The 14,824-nt window shown below is 43.4% G+C and overlaps 2 protein-coding genes across 2 annotated transcripts; both read left to right on the top strand. All coding sequences in view use genetic code 11, as the record gives it.

Annotated features, from left to right (window-relative positions):
- Positions 1 to 753: 753 nt before the first annotated feature.
- EGR_05486 (hypothetical protein) lies at positions 754 to 6,286 on the top strand (the record flags this gene model as incomplete). The annotated part of the gene is made up of 6 exons (XM_024494735.1): positions 754 to 819; positions 1,315 to 1,594; positions 3,804 to 3,953; positions 5,741 to 5,958; positions 5,999 to 6,055; positions 6,134 to 6,286. The coding sequence occupies 6 exons, from the start codon at positions 754 to 756 to the stop codon at positions 6,284 to 6,286; spliced, it is 924 nt and encodes a 307-aa protein (XP_024350920.1).
- Positions 6,287 to 10,020: 3,734 nt separating this feature from the next.
- Positions 10,021 to 10,916, top strand: EGR_05485 (60S ribosomal protein L8; the record flags this gene model as incomplete). Its single annotated transcript, XM_024494734.1, has 3 exons — positions 10,021 to 10,311; positions 10,354 to 10,677; positions 10,752 to 10,916. The coding sequence occupies 3 exons, from the start codon at positions 10,021 to 10,023 to the stop codon at positions 10,914 to 10,916; spliced, it is 780 nt and encodes a 259-aa protein (XP_024350919.1).
- Positions 10,917 to 14,824: the final 3,908 nt, after the last annotated feature.

The raw sequence follows: 14,824 nt of genomic DNA, 5'->3' as shown, positions 1-14,824 counted from the left end.
TTTTGAACGTCCAAGCGGTGCGTAATTGATGTCTCTGATATTTTCACAATGCCCACTTGTGTTATTTTCATATCCTGGAGGCGTATCGATGCCATTTTCAATGCAGATACGACCTTCGAATTAACCTTTTTAGCGAAATTTCTTAATGAGGCTGTGAATTGTTGTCGTAGCGCGCCAGTTGTTCCTTTTTTGGCGATTTTGACAATGGAATGGAGAATGTGAGCTAAGTCCAAAGCGGTAGACGACGAACTGAGAACTACAATGGAATGAGGCTCATGAAACCATCTTAAACCACACAGGAGTTGAAAGAAACAAGGCTTGACGAATCATCTAACACAAATTGATGAGTTTTTGACAGTGGCGACGCAGTATTTTATAAAAAATGGACCGTACTCTTTTCCGCCAATGGTCTAAACAAGATTTTAAAGCTTTAGCTGGCACAGTTTGGTAACCTCGATCCAACATGTTGGATACTGCTGCAGGAATTCACGATCCAGCCACGCCACAGTCGGATTAAAGGTGTCAATCTGTTGCCGCTGTCGCAAATAGTATTACGGAGGACCATTGCGATCCAGAGGATAGCGTTGCATTTGACCCATAGTCCAAACGGTCCGAGGACCTGTTCAACGTCGATCTCGCTTTGTAAAATGATGCATGCAAAGCTGCGTACAGCCAAATTTAGTCAGTGTTGCAACCTGATGTTGCCACAAAACCTACGGGACTGCACTTTCGACGAGAAAGTGACAAACTTCGATGAAAGATCGTTGTTTGAAGATGGGCATGCACGAGACTGATGTTCTCCTGACGTACGGCAAAAATGTGAGTCGGAAGTGCGGGTGATTCAATCTAAAGTCCTCAACTGATGACCAGTTCAAATCGTTCGCCTTTATTGTTAGACTGCGGTCACCCAAGTTTGCAAATATTCGGGTGCGTCTGATGAATAGTTTGGAAAAGGTAGACTCATTCTCCGTCAGTCTTTACTTCCCAGCCACCAGGAACGTAACCGGTGACCGTACCTCATTACACTGGTCAATCAAGACATCCGCTCTGAAGTCTATTACCTATCTGGTTGGAGGCTGTGGTAGAATCCAAAAACTTGGTCCTAGAACTTCCGAGTCATCAAATAGGCAACCCACTTTATAATATTGCTGAATAACTCAATGAGTTCCAGGGCATAAATTAAACGGATGTGGACTAGGTGAGACATTTCAGTGACAAATGGAAGGTGTCCCCTGTTGTCTTTCTTTTGCTTCGGCCTTTGAGTGTAAGTTGGACAACCACTACACGAATAAGTCTTTCCTTTCCTGCCTCAAGTTCCCCTCGGGTTCACTGATCGCAGAACGAATCCTAGCCGGCAATCGAGGTACTCTAACTGACAATGAAGATCACCAACTTTCAACCGTCTTTGCAATCTCCACTGAGTCGACCCCCTCTCAGGGTACGGTGTACTTGGTGCTCTGCAGTGCCAACGCTGTCACGCCTCTGACCCTTCTCATCAGCTCCGACCACCTCTCTCCTTGTGCCACCCTCGACTACGGTCAGCATCGGTCCTACCGCGTCCGGTTGTTCATCGTTGGCGCTATTGTTGCGCACGGTGGGTGTCGTACTTGCAAATTTTTTTCTGAGTTATCAAGTCTAAACTGCCCAATTTGATTGAGTATTTGAGGTATGTAGTTCGTATTCTACTCTATCTTTTCTTTCGTGTGCTGTTATTGTGAGGAAGAATCGTCGAGTTTTAACCGATAACTTTCGTACTTCGAGAATCACTGGGCTATCCCAGACGATAGTCATGCTCCAGTGGCTGATTTTACTACTGAAATTAATTAAGTAAACCGCGAGGAAGGTCTAAGCCAGAAGCCAAGGTTGTGGAAAGCTGTGGATACTTAAGCAGCGGATGATCCACCGATACAGTTTGATTACCGGTACAATTTTACCAAAAATACTGAAAGTAGTCAGCAGAGTTGACGTTTAGACTTGATAGCAGAAGAGCTCTCACGGAATTATTAGGCGTGAATGAATTGTTTTTTGGTTGGCAAGGTGGCTGTTTTGGTAATCTGCGCAATGTGACAATGTGATCGCGTGAGAAGTTTCCCTCCGACAGGTGACTTTAATCTTCACGAGTAAACTGCGTAATGGTAAGCTGAGAGTAACTGCAATGGAAACCGGTATACTTGCCTGCTACCACACTCGTGAATCAGCACCAAGGTTTGGTGCAGGTAAAATGTCAAAAATAGTGATGGAATTTTTGGTGCGAACCGGCGGAGCTAGTAAGCAGCCTAGACGGCTGATGGCCTTTTTTTGAAAGAATGTCGTAGGGAGAATTGCCCCTAGCCTTACCTTTCTTCGACCACAATGACAAAAGGTTTTGTCGCATCAACAGATCATGGTTAAGCTAGGTGTGAAAAAAAATAGTTGCTTTTCGGCACTGGAAAAGTGCTTCTGAGGTGGCAAAACTATCACCGACACTTTGCGACGACAATTGCTGATATTCCGAAGCGGTTCCTGTGACTGAATCTGGAACCACTTTGCTAATATGATTCTCTACTTAGAAAGCGTGGAAGTTAGGATCCTCAAAACGTTCTCGTCTTTGGCCCTGGTTTGCAGAAACCTATCGTCAATGTGGACTATAGACTCTTATTGCTACTGAAATGTTGGAAAGGGCTGTTTACGTAGTATATGTTTTTTGAGCAAATGATCATTTTCAAGTGACTCAAATTGACACTCCATTGCTCAATTATGCCTCCTTTGTTGCACGACAAGATTTGCTTCAAATATGTGCTTTATTGTGCAGCCCTTCTTAGTCTACCACAACTTAATCTCTGCTCTGGTAACATAAACGTGTTCAACATTGGTCTTCCATCACCTCGGTCTTTTCTGCTTAGATCATTATAACCATGTTCAAGCAAATTTAAATCAAGGTAGAAAAAAAGATCGTATTATGGACTCCCATTATAGGAAAATGACTTTAATTATGGCAGATCTCGACAGAGTCAACCTTGTACGTCCCATTTTGGAGGCATTCATTTGTTAAGTATTGGAGTACCGCACACACATTTTGTATTTGAAGAGCTTAAAAGCAAAATCCATTCAATGTATCAAACAATATAAAGCAACTGTTTCCTCAATCTGCGTCTCCTTTCCACCTCATTGCCACTCTAAAAAGGTGGCAGTTCTTCAGGCTCCACTACCATTCATATATGTATTTGTGAGCATTTCCGACGCATTGAATTATGGTCTCGCCCCACTATTAGCCATGAGACAGAACTTGAGGTCCAAGTTGTTGCCAAAAATCGGCGTGATTGACAATGCCACCCTCCTCCCTTCGTGCTTCTCCACATATTTGGGCACTCCTTAAATTATAGCAGACTTAGCTCTACTACACAAAAGAGAAGCTTGATAGCTGTGACTCTCTCGTGTGTACTAATTAAAGTTTCATAAACCCCAGTCTTTTTGCACTACCATGGTATAAATACGCGATAGGTTGTGTTATTGCGTCCATTTGGAGCATGCAGCTTTTCATTCCTTATAACCTTAATCTGCTCAAATAAAAATTGAGCTTTATGAATGACCTAAGAGGTTAAAATTTTCAAGCTAATCATTATTAGCACAATGCACTAGGAGCATCCCTAATTAGCATCAAGGTGGCTCACGCATTAATTTCACTGTGCAGTTTCAGTCCCTACTATGCTGAGGCTGGAGTGACCAGTGCAGTGATCTTTATAGCTGAAATGTGGTTCAGTTGTCACAATTACCGGAAAAACTAGCTGAACATTTACACAAAGACTTGTCCTTCCCTCACCTAGGTCTCTTCATTCTGGACGCGTTCAGTCGGGTCGATCTGACTGAGGTGGCACGACTTCCGGAAAGGCGGCTTGACCACACCCGCGGCCATCAGTGGCCCGGCTTCGCGGGGGCTTCTCGAGATAGAAAAGCCAGTTTAATAACAATGGCAGGTACTGTTTTAAGCCAATCGGCTTTAAGGTAGGATTTTTAAAGGCGTTTTTCTTTTGCGCTAAATTTAACTGAAAGTCGCATTCGACAGATTTGTTGTGTGCTCTTGGTGAAGGCTCCTCAACGAGGAATATTTCTGTACTGCTAGAGTGACGCTAGCAATGCAATTCATGGGAGAACGTGACTAATAACTTTTTGTGTCTTAGTATACCAATGATTACTATTACTATTACTATTTTTCGAACACTGGTAACATAGGCGGCATAGGGGAGGAGCTCGGTGCTGCCGCCATGTTGGACTGAAGCACGGATGACTAAAGTGGCCCGCGTAATACTGCACCCCAAGCAAAACAAATCCCGTTCCACTACAGGTTTCCGTCTTGTTTTAGCGTCATATCAACACTCCTAGTAATTGCCATTCCATATTGGCTGTATTGTCAGGTGATGTGCAATTGACCCCAAAGTAAGAACGCAAATGATGCCATGATCTTTCATCTCGGGGAGGAGGGATTCGATTCCAATCGTAGTGATCCGTCTTAGATTTTGATAAGGTTTAAACTGTCATAACTTTTGTTAGTAGTAACCAAATCTCTGTTTATCTCTTTCCCGTTCCTCCGTTGACCTTTTAATGCCGCCCAGCTTTTTCTGGGTTATACCTCAGATCTTCGTCACATATGGAGGTGCTAGGTCGTCAGATTTTACTTATCATTCACCGCTTTTGTAGATAATTCCTTCTACAAAAAGTTCTGAATCTTTTCATTTAAGCTTGCGTAATCTTCTATACCATCGGAGGAAATATTGCCACTCCCAAACCTACTTGACCATCTCACTGATAATCAAACGTGGTACCCTTGCATCTTGATGGCAGAGGAATTCAATCTGTTCTCGAATAAATAGCCCAATTTTAGCTTCTTTAAAAGCCTTCTCCATCGGGTTTTAAATGTTTCGGCAGCGTTCAAACAACACCCGTTGTGCTACTTATCTGTCGCTTTAGCTATGACTGTCTACACGTCACTTGTAACCGGCGCTTTGGCCTCGGTTCATGCCCCACCTCTGACCCATTTGGACCTAAGATTTCGATCATCTCCCACATTAGAACACTTACTAAACCTGCAATCAACCAGAGCACGTTGCGCTTTAAGATTGCGTCATTATGAGCTACGAGGAGGATGTTAAAGCAAAGCCGGCATGTCTGGGTGTATAAAAGAAAAGTGTCAAAAATTGAAGAAAAAACTGCCCTTCCTGAGTCACTTCTCTCGGCGTGCAGCTAATTACTGGCCTGAAGAATTTCGGAACAGAAGGAGTCGTTGGTACAGTTGACCCCTTCTACCTCACTTCGTCATCCATATTGAAACGGTGGTGAATCTGCGTGCTGCCGCTGTTCTGAGGCTCGTTTTGACGACAGGTGCTCCGTGTTGAATGCTAGTCTAACTGCTGTGCTACGGGCGTCTCGAAAACGACTACATCATTCCAATGTCTCACTCCGGCTGAACGCTTCCCCATCCCATCAATGTACTATACTTGGCTTTTAGTCTTCGGTAGACAAGACCATCCCCAAGATTTCACACACCTACCACTTGCTTGCTAGTGCAATCACCAGTGTCTGGACCGGGACACACAAGAAGTGTGTGCCTTGCTACTGGTACTACTTGTGTGGCTAGACTTGGCACGCATCAGTGTGTGCAAGACTGCCACGGCAACATGTTTGCAAAAGGGGGCTTTAGAAGTACCTTGTAGTACATGCATTAGTTGCGGTACAAATGCAACAAATGTTGCTATTTGATACATAGGTACAGTCATGGACGTTGATTCATCATCCTCCCAAGTGTGGCCCCTGTGCACTGGCTGCCTTTCCGATGCTCTGAAACAGAAGGCATCCACGTCGAATCCATCTACCACCCATCTGGAGTGTTCTCGGTGCGAAGCAAGAATCGACAGACCTTTTCATGCGGTTGAAATTTTCGTGGAAGTTACTGACAAAGTTCAGCAACGGCGTTTCAAAGTTTGCGTAAGTTGGAGGCTCTCTTTAATCCTTGTGTTTCATACAGATACTGCCCTCATGCTTCGCGGAAATGATGAAACTCTCGGAGGCCCAGATTCATCAGGTGAGACAATCTAGTGGCTACAACTCCTGGGGAAAAAAAGGCAATTTAAGAACATTAATCTTTCCCTACGTTTTGCAGTCCTCCTTCTTGGACCCAGGGCTTTTGATTGGTCAAGCAGTGAACATTCCCCTGGGGCTGTCGATCAAGCTACCGGAGTTGGAGGCGTCACAAGTTCCCCTGTCAGATTGTCAGAATGTTGTTATTCAGTTACATCCAAATGTGCTAACTTGACTTTTTTTTTATAAAATGCTGCATATATTTTATGCCTTTGTAAGGTGAAAGATGGTTTTCCTAGTACCTCACTAAATTGTGACATTCCCGTTCCCATGCGCTTAATTTGGTCGCTACCAGGGCCTAGGGGGAAACCGATCACCGCAGTCCAAGTGTGCTTTATTGACCCAACCTAGCACCGACACTGGCACTATCGAACTTGCCGATTCAACAGGCAGAAAGGGGATTGGGAGTACCAGGCCAGGAACATCCTGCATGTATTTCACCGTTATCATCAACTGGTAAGGAATGCGTTACGTGTTTGTGACTGCTGGGTGGTTCAGAAACAAAGTGGAGGCGTCTCATGCCACGTGACTGGCAGCAATTTTGTCAGGGTAGAATTTAGGGTCCCAGCACCTACTTTGGTTTGGGCTTTTCAATTGCTATTGCCTCTCCTGTAGCGCTTTGACATCTGTTTGAATTTACATCAAACTACTTTGGCTCCCCATTCTTGGCTGATTGTACTCCGGTTATGGTGACACTACCCTCCGGACCGGTTTGCAATCACAAAGAGACCGTTTTTCAACATTGGCTTCTGGGAGAATCTGAGACGCTACATTGGAGACATAGATAAATGAGCCCAATCTAAATAAAGAACAATTTGGGCTTCGTTGGCTGACTTCTGAGTCTAGCTTTGAAGAAGGATTCTCGTTTGTACTGATGGTTGCTTCAACTAATTAATATCCAACCTGGACATTCCCTTTTGGAGTCGGCTTTTCCTTTGATGAAGCGGAATAAGGTGGTTTTCAAATAGCGTAGAGGATATGGGATTCCTGTCATTATCACAGAGGAAGTATTTTTAGAAGAGATCAGGACCACCGCTGACTCTGACCACGAAGAAATGGGGTTTCTGAATTACCATACTTAATGTCAAAGACGGGATGAAGGTCCAATCTCAGAATATCCTGGATGGCTCATATCAGAGGTAAACTTGGTGCCTGCTTTTTGCCTAGCTAAAATTGGGGATGCGCAACAGATGAGGGGAAATGCTCATAAAAACGCCTTAAGAACGTACAAGTGTCCCAAACTCGATACAAAATTCCTTTTTTCTGGGATTCCAAGCCGGATCTGAGAACGACCCAAAATGACCGAGGATAGATCGAGTAGAAGCCTGACCGAATTGGCAGCCTTTGTATGCCGATTTAGTTGGCGAGTTTTAAAACATGAAAAATTTCGGATGAGGTGGCGGTAGAGAACCGTCCCTACAAAAAAATAATCTCCGTGACAGATGTGGAGCTTTTCCGCTCCAATCATGGTAATGGGTCGTCAATCCATCTTGCACAAATCCCAAAACCAGTTGATAGTTTGTAAATGGCCGTTGTGAAGGTAAATTCGTCCCTTAAGAAGGTAAGAAAACATCCTCCTGGGAGACGAGACACTTGTGATTTCACCTGTGGCGCAAGTGGGCGGAGACTGAATTGAGTCGAGGCGCAAGTTGCTCTTTCTGGCGCTAAGAGGGGCAACCATTTCGGCTGTACTCCATAAGATTGATGAATTAATAAGGTCTGAAGAAATTACTCTAAACATCGTTTGAATACCTAGGAGAAGCTCATTGTTGATGCGTTTTTAATCGAGGTAGTTAATTAGGTGTTTTATGAATTCAATTTCCATTTTTGCAAAAGAACTTACATTTAGACGACAATGTTATTTTTAAAAATAATTTTAAAACACTAGTGGAACAAGATTAGGATAAGAAAGCCTCCCTAGTTAGGGTAGACTCAGAAATCAGAAGCCATTCGTGCTTGAAAGCTCGAAGGATGCAATCCCTGAGCCACCAGGCGCCTAGCAGCCAAAGCTAAAAAGATTAAATCCTATCGAAACCCACACCACTCGTACTACCTTGTGTCAATCCGTCATGAGACCTTAGAGTGTTTAATAAAATGCATAAAAGGCTTGTGAAAAGCACTCGCAACACTGAGTAGTAGAGGTGGAACCTCGTGCTTATACTTGGCCCAGCCAAAAATTGAACCGATTGTTAGAGATTGAATTAGTGACAGTCTTCCACTGATAAACTGGGGGTGGGCCCCAGGAATGTTCGTCAAAATGACATGAAAGACGCGTACATTAAGCCCCGAATGGTTGCTAACGCGTCTACAACGTGCCAAGAAAAAAGCAACCCTGAAACCACACGTGCCTCGGAACACGATATGACACCGCGTCATGCATCAAGAATTACCATGAGAAAATGGATAGCTTACGGATGTCACCTTTTTCGAAAGGCATTAAATGAGGCAAATAGTTTTGGGAGAAGCCCAAATAAATTCTCCCACTTATCCTAAATTGACTATTAAGATGCTCATAGGGTAAGAAAGTTTACACCCTTCCAAAATTTAAGATGCTTGATTGGAAAAAACAGGACAACTAAATTACCGATTCTATTAAGCATGAATGGATTAGGTATACACATGACCAGAGAAAATTATGAAATCCCAGGCCGCCCTGACAAAGCCACCAAATTTCCGTTAACCTAAGTGACTCAAGTGAGAAAGTGTCAAACTACTTCGTTAACAAGAAAAAAACACAACCATGATGGCTGATACCGCTAAATAAGGGAGCCGCACGGCTGGGATTCAACAAAATCTCATTGTTTGATATCCACAGCCAGGAAAATATTAAGACGCAAACAAAAAAATGCACAAAACGAACCCAACTTCAGATCAGGATTTGGGTAACTCATAACGGTTGCGCTTCCAAATACAGCCAAGCTAACTTGTGCAAGCGAAATCCGGTTCTAAGTCATCTATGTGCCCATAGCAAAGAATACTGCTAATCAGAATTAAATTAAAAATCTAAGCAAAAAAACGCACAAAGCCAAGGAAAGGAGAGGCAAAAAATTAAGAACGCAAGTTACCTAGTTTAATACAGAGCACAAATGTGAATCTTCTGGAAAAAGAACCAAATGAAACTACGAAAAGTAGTAAATCAGACGTAAAAAGGCGATCAGACTTGATGTAGGAGTGAAAAGTTGCATAATACAAACCCCACGATGTATAATATGCAACAAATCCACTCATCCTCCAAGCCTCAAAAAATTCAAAAACAAGTACCAGCAGGTAAATGGGATGATTTAGTAAAACGAAAATATCATGCCAATCAATGCAGCAGTTAGAAGAAATTGTGTTCTCTGAAATGAAGCAAATCTTACTCGTAACGTAAACAATCAAGGGTAATTTTAGTACAACAGCATAATCGTTTTTGATAAAAATTCTCAGTCATCAATATACAGAGTCACGAGTGCACTACATACGATATCTGTTGTAAGAATTAACTTTAAGCTAGCAAAGTGGCTAAAAATATAGTAAGCAATAAATAGTTTCAGTTTAGGGGCTTGCAAAATAATCAAATTTTCTAATCTCTTAAAACATCGGTGTTTCCAGAACCTAACATTTAAGAATGCAGCTCTTTTTTTCCACTACATTTAAATAAACATTTTAAAAATTTTTATGTGTCAAATACTTTGTACAAGTAATTAGCTAACAGTTATTCCTTAAAAAATTTTGGCTTTAATTTTTATTGATCTAATGCCTGCAAATACCCTGTGCACTAATCATTTTCTTGGTAAGGTTGGGATTTTTGAAGTGACTGCGTTGCTTTAGACATTTTCGTGGCACAAAAATTTGTTTAAGTTTGCCCCGCCACAATTTCGCGTTTGATTCTTGTCGTGTGCTGTTTGTCGCACTTTTTGTAGCCAATTCATGGGACGCGTAATCAGGAGTCAGCGTAAGGGAGCGGGAAGTGTTTTCAGAGCGCACGTTAAACATCGGAAGGGTCCTGCCAAGTTGCGCCCCGTAGACTATTCAGAAAGACATGGGTATATCCGTGGTGTTGTTCGGGAAATCGTCCATGATCCTGGTCGTGGTGCTCCTCTGGCTCGTGTTGATTTCCGTGATATGTACTCCTACAGGCACATTAAGCAGCTTTTTATCGCTGCCGAGGGAATGCATACTGGTCAGTTCGTCTACTGCGGGAAGAAGGCTGCTTTACAGGTTTGAAACAAGGTTTAGGAAGTACTTTTTATTAAAAATTAGATTGGTAACGTGTTACCCCTTGGCTCCATGCCTGAGGGTACAGTTATCTGCAATGTAGAAGAGAAGAACGGCGATAGAGGCAGGCTTGCTCGGGCTGGTGGTACCTATGCCACCATTGTGTCTCACAATCACGACACAAATAGGACCCGCGTTAAGCTGCCATCTGGCGCGAAGAAAGTTCTTTCCTCGGGTTGCCGTGCTATGGTTGGTCTTGTCGCCGGTGGTGGACGTATTGATAAGCCTATTCTGAAGGCAGGCCGTGCCTATCACAAGTACAAAGCTAAGCGTAACTGCTGGCCACACGTTCGTGGTGTCTGTATGAACGTGAGTTCTCTTCTTGTCCTTGGCTTGTACTTACTTCTATATAGACTTGCAGTTAATGTTCCTTCCTTTTCCAGCCCGTTGAACATCCTCATGGTGGTGGTAATCATCAGCACATTGGCAAACCGTCAACCATCCGCAGAGACGCCTCCCACGGTAGGAAGGTCGGTCTCATTGCTGCTAGACGCACTGGTCGTATCCGTGGTACTCGTGTCATTGTTGCGAAGTCCGATAAGGAGTAAATGAATAAAGTGTATGCGTGGGTATATTGTTTTATGCGCTGAACTGTGTAATATTTGCAAAGTCCTGATATAACGTTTGGTGAAGTCGCATTATTCGTTTTTGAAAGTTGATTCACCTGGTGATTTAATGTTTTGGTAGGAGTTAACGCTAATTCATTTGTTGAATTATGCTCTGGGGTCGTTTGATTTTGTGTTGGCCTACGGTTCCGAGGTGGTGTGCTTTTCCAGTTAAGACTTAATTATTAGGGCACATCTGAGAATTGTTTCCTCGAACTAACTGCCTTTACGACGAAAGGGTGGATTCCTTCACCTAGCCAAGTGGCCGAGTTTTTAAGTCTTGATCGCTGCGCACCTGTTGGTCTTACAAAGTATCAGTCGTGCTGTGTGAAGGGGTTCGGTTTTTGCTACTTAAATTTAATAAGTACGAAGTTGCTCATGTCAAATTCTGAAAAGCTGCGGGGACGAGGTCTTGACCGGTTGGCTATAAGGCCCGGCAATGGGTGCCAGGTGCTTTTCGATGCTAGGTGGGTTGATTTTTGACTCCGACACTGGGTGCGTTGCCCTACGAGACTTTACTGGATTATTGTTTTGGTGTATAGAAGGTAAGCGGGTAGGTTGAAGTGTTCTTTACAGTACCAATTCGTTGCTAAGACTTTGATATAAGTTGACAAGCACCATTGCTGTTCGGCCTCTAGGCTTGTCACGATCCCCACTTTTACAAAGCATTTTTTTTCTTCCCCCTCCCCCCTATTTTTTGATGCTAATGAAATGTCAACTGAACCTGGTGGATATGACTTCAAATTGTGGGGTTCATGAACCAAGTCTGATTCAGTACCATATTTGAGGCAGAAGTTTCGCTTAGAAACTGAGATCTCACACCATGAGTAGAAGGTGCGGAATGTTACAGCGGAACAACGTACCATTGAGGAATGGCCCAAGGAAAATTTGGATCCTGATTTTGCGCTGCTCAACCATCGACGTGCCAAGTTCAGGCGGGTCTTCCTACCATTGATTACGAGGAGTAGGAACTTACATCATTTGGTTTAATTGTGCCGTGGCAAGGGCTTTTAAGAAAGCGGATGTCATGCGTATTAGCAGCAAGTGGCAAGAAGTTCCACTTTATTACGAACTCGTTCATCTTACTCCATAAACCACGCCTTCATCCACATGTTCACCGACTTACTGACATGTGGAGCGTGACCCTCTCATCACTTCTAGCTCACACTCCACTTTAACTTGTGTGTGGTGAAGTATAGACAGACTTGTTCACTTGCTGAAGGCTTGCTGCGGTCGAGACCTCCCTATCCACTCAATGCCATAAAACTTGAAGGTGCACTAGGAAGACAACCCGGAAGAAAGTCCTCTTCCTACAAGACAACGGAAGACCTAATTATGCCACAATTTGGACTTGTGAGAGGAGATGCCACGCGTTTGAATGGGTGGGATTGGGCTACTGCCTTTTCCAATCCATCCTTTTATTTCTGTTGGTATGTCTTTTAGTGATTCTCACCTTTTCTTGGGATCCATTATCACACAATCACGTGTGAAATAGAACGGGCATTTAGGGGATAAGAAGAGATGGGGGGACGGAGGTGGCTACAGTTACGGCTTGCGTTTAATTGGGTGGGAACAGGTGTCTACCTGGATTACTAATAAAATGCTTGCAATTCCAAAGGCTTCTTCCAGAACGGAACGCAAATTATGCGGTTGAAGTGATGAGAATTCAATGACAGAGGTTAGGAGGCTAGTCTTTCGAGTTAATCATGAATCGCCCCGCATGTGGGTAACTGGGGATTCCTCCCTCATCACCTGCTGTTACCAGTCTCTCAGGTCTTCCCTACGGTGGGAACTCCTATATCTTACAGTGGACTGCAGGCCTATAGTGGTACGTGCGAATGTACCCGCCATAGTCTATCGGGTATCGGCTGGGATTGACGGTATCCGTGAAGACTTATGGCTGAGGCACCAGTTGCTGGTCACCACTCTCCGCTATCATTGGTGTACCATGATCACTAAAGGTGGAGAGACCTGAAACAAACCAGACAAATTGTTTATGAGAAGTTTGCTACAAAGTAATGGCAGATCATCATTTAGGATCAATTTTCCCACTGGTAGAAATCACTTTGCTGACCGACTTGACTTGAGTTGGCCAAGGCAGAGGCGTGGCGGTCACGGAGAGCTTCAAGGTCGAGACTTAAAAGAAGTCGAGGGCCGTAAAGTTGAGTGACAACTAGTTAACTTATTTATAACCTCGCCTTTAATACATAACGCATGGTAACATTAGGTGATTGATATCAGCTGTGTTGCACTTTTTTGAAAATAGAAATAGACCAATGAAAATGCACCTTGAATGGTGACGAAAGTGCCTACTTGTAGATTAAACAATTTAACCAGAAAATTTTAACAAGACTTCTTTTCCCTTTTGATTTCTACTCATGCGATGCAAACGGGTTATTAAAAAAGAGGAAATTAGGTTATTTTGATACTTTAGGCATAAGGTGTAAAGGCTTTCCCACCTATGAGTAATTGGGCTAAATGTTACAAAGTTTAATTGGACGATTATTGAGGCAATCCCATTGGTTGTGAAAGTGGGAATTGGGTTAATTATCGCCGCTCCGACATTCCTTTCCCTGCAATCTAAATGCATCTCAATTCTCAGAGCGTGCGAAGCAGACAATTAGGCAAAGAGAAATTACAAATCTCATGATAATTAGTGAGGAGTTAGAACAGGTACAGGCAAAAATTGCCAACCTGAAAATGGCCCCTTAACAAAAGAAATTCAGCAAAGTGATGCGAAAGATGCTTTCACAACTTATGCACCTTTTTAGTCAGTTTCTGGCGTTGAGATCTTTTACGGTTCATAGTGGCTGTCTCTACACCCTCCTGTACTGGTATTTTTGGTACCATAGACCCTACGAAGTTTTAACAAGTCGCCGCAAGAATTTAATGACATAAAGGACTTTCAAAATAAACAAAGAGACCAATTTGACAAACTTATAGCGATTATTATCGGAAAGTTTTCCAATGCCATTAAATGAAAAGCATTCTTGACGATGATACTTTGTGGGGGACACCACGACCCCCCCCCCCCCAAACTTTTCCCCACAGGACCAGAGGATCTGAATCCTAACAGGGAAAAATTTATCCGATTTCGAATGGAGGTCCTAACTTATTTTTAGTAAGGCACTGCTTCTTGTTGCTGAGTCTATTTCATCAGGAGTGAACGACCCAAAATCATTTGGCCATGTTGACCCCTGACGTTGAGTTTGATTTGGAATTTTATAGTGTTATGCATGAAGACTCGTCGTGAGAATCCTCAACACAGCGAATATTGCCATCAGTGTCTTTGCCGAAGGCGAAAGAAGTCATAAGAGTTGGACAGAGATCGTATTACCGACGTACAGAGGGGCTGAGAGGCTTCTAGCATGGCCAGCGGGCAATGCTTTAATTATCCGCGCAACTAAAACGCGGAGCTAAACAAACTATAAATGTAGTACATAGGGCTCCTCCATTTTTAGCGTCGTTCCCGGGTTCTCCTTACTCAACCTCCCTAGTCGACCATTACAACGTAGTCGGTGCGGCACGAAATGACACCCACGAACCAATGGCGCCAGTCATCGTATTCGCGTGCAACCGAAAAGATATTTGGCCGCAACGTCACCGATTCTCTGGTCCACTCCACTGGATTTGGAGTTTCGTTCTGTTTGGGACCTATAATGGGGAAGGGATTATGTGCTGGTAATCTTGTATGCCCATCGTTTGTCATCTGAACACTGGCCTGAAAGCAGAGTCATTTAATAGTTTCTTGGAAATAGGGCTTTACGCCTATTCCTCGTCTCCACTTTGTTTTTACTTTGGTACTGCCCAGTCACATCCATCTGGGTTCTATTTAGGTAGTGGAGAGGTGG

The sequence above is a fragment of the Echinococcus granulosus genome (genome assembly GCF_000524195.1).
Source record: "Echinococcus granulosus chromosome Unknown EG_S00040, whole genome shotgun sequence".
Classification (NCBI taxonomy): Eukaryota; Metazoa; Platyhelminthes; class Cestoda; order Cyclophyllidea; family Taeniidae; genus Echinococcus; species Echinococcus granulosus.
Note: the sequence above shows the minus strand (reverse complement) of the source record. Positions and strands in the feature narration are given on the sequence as shown.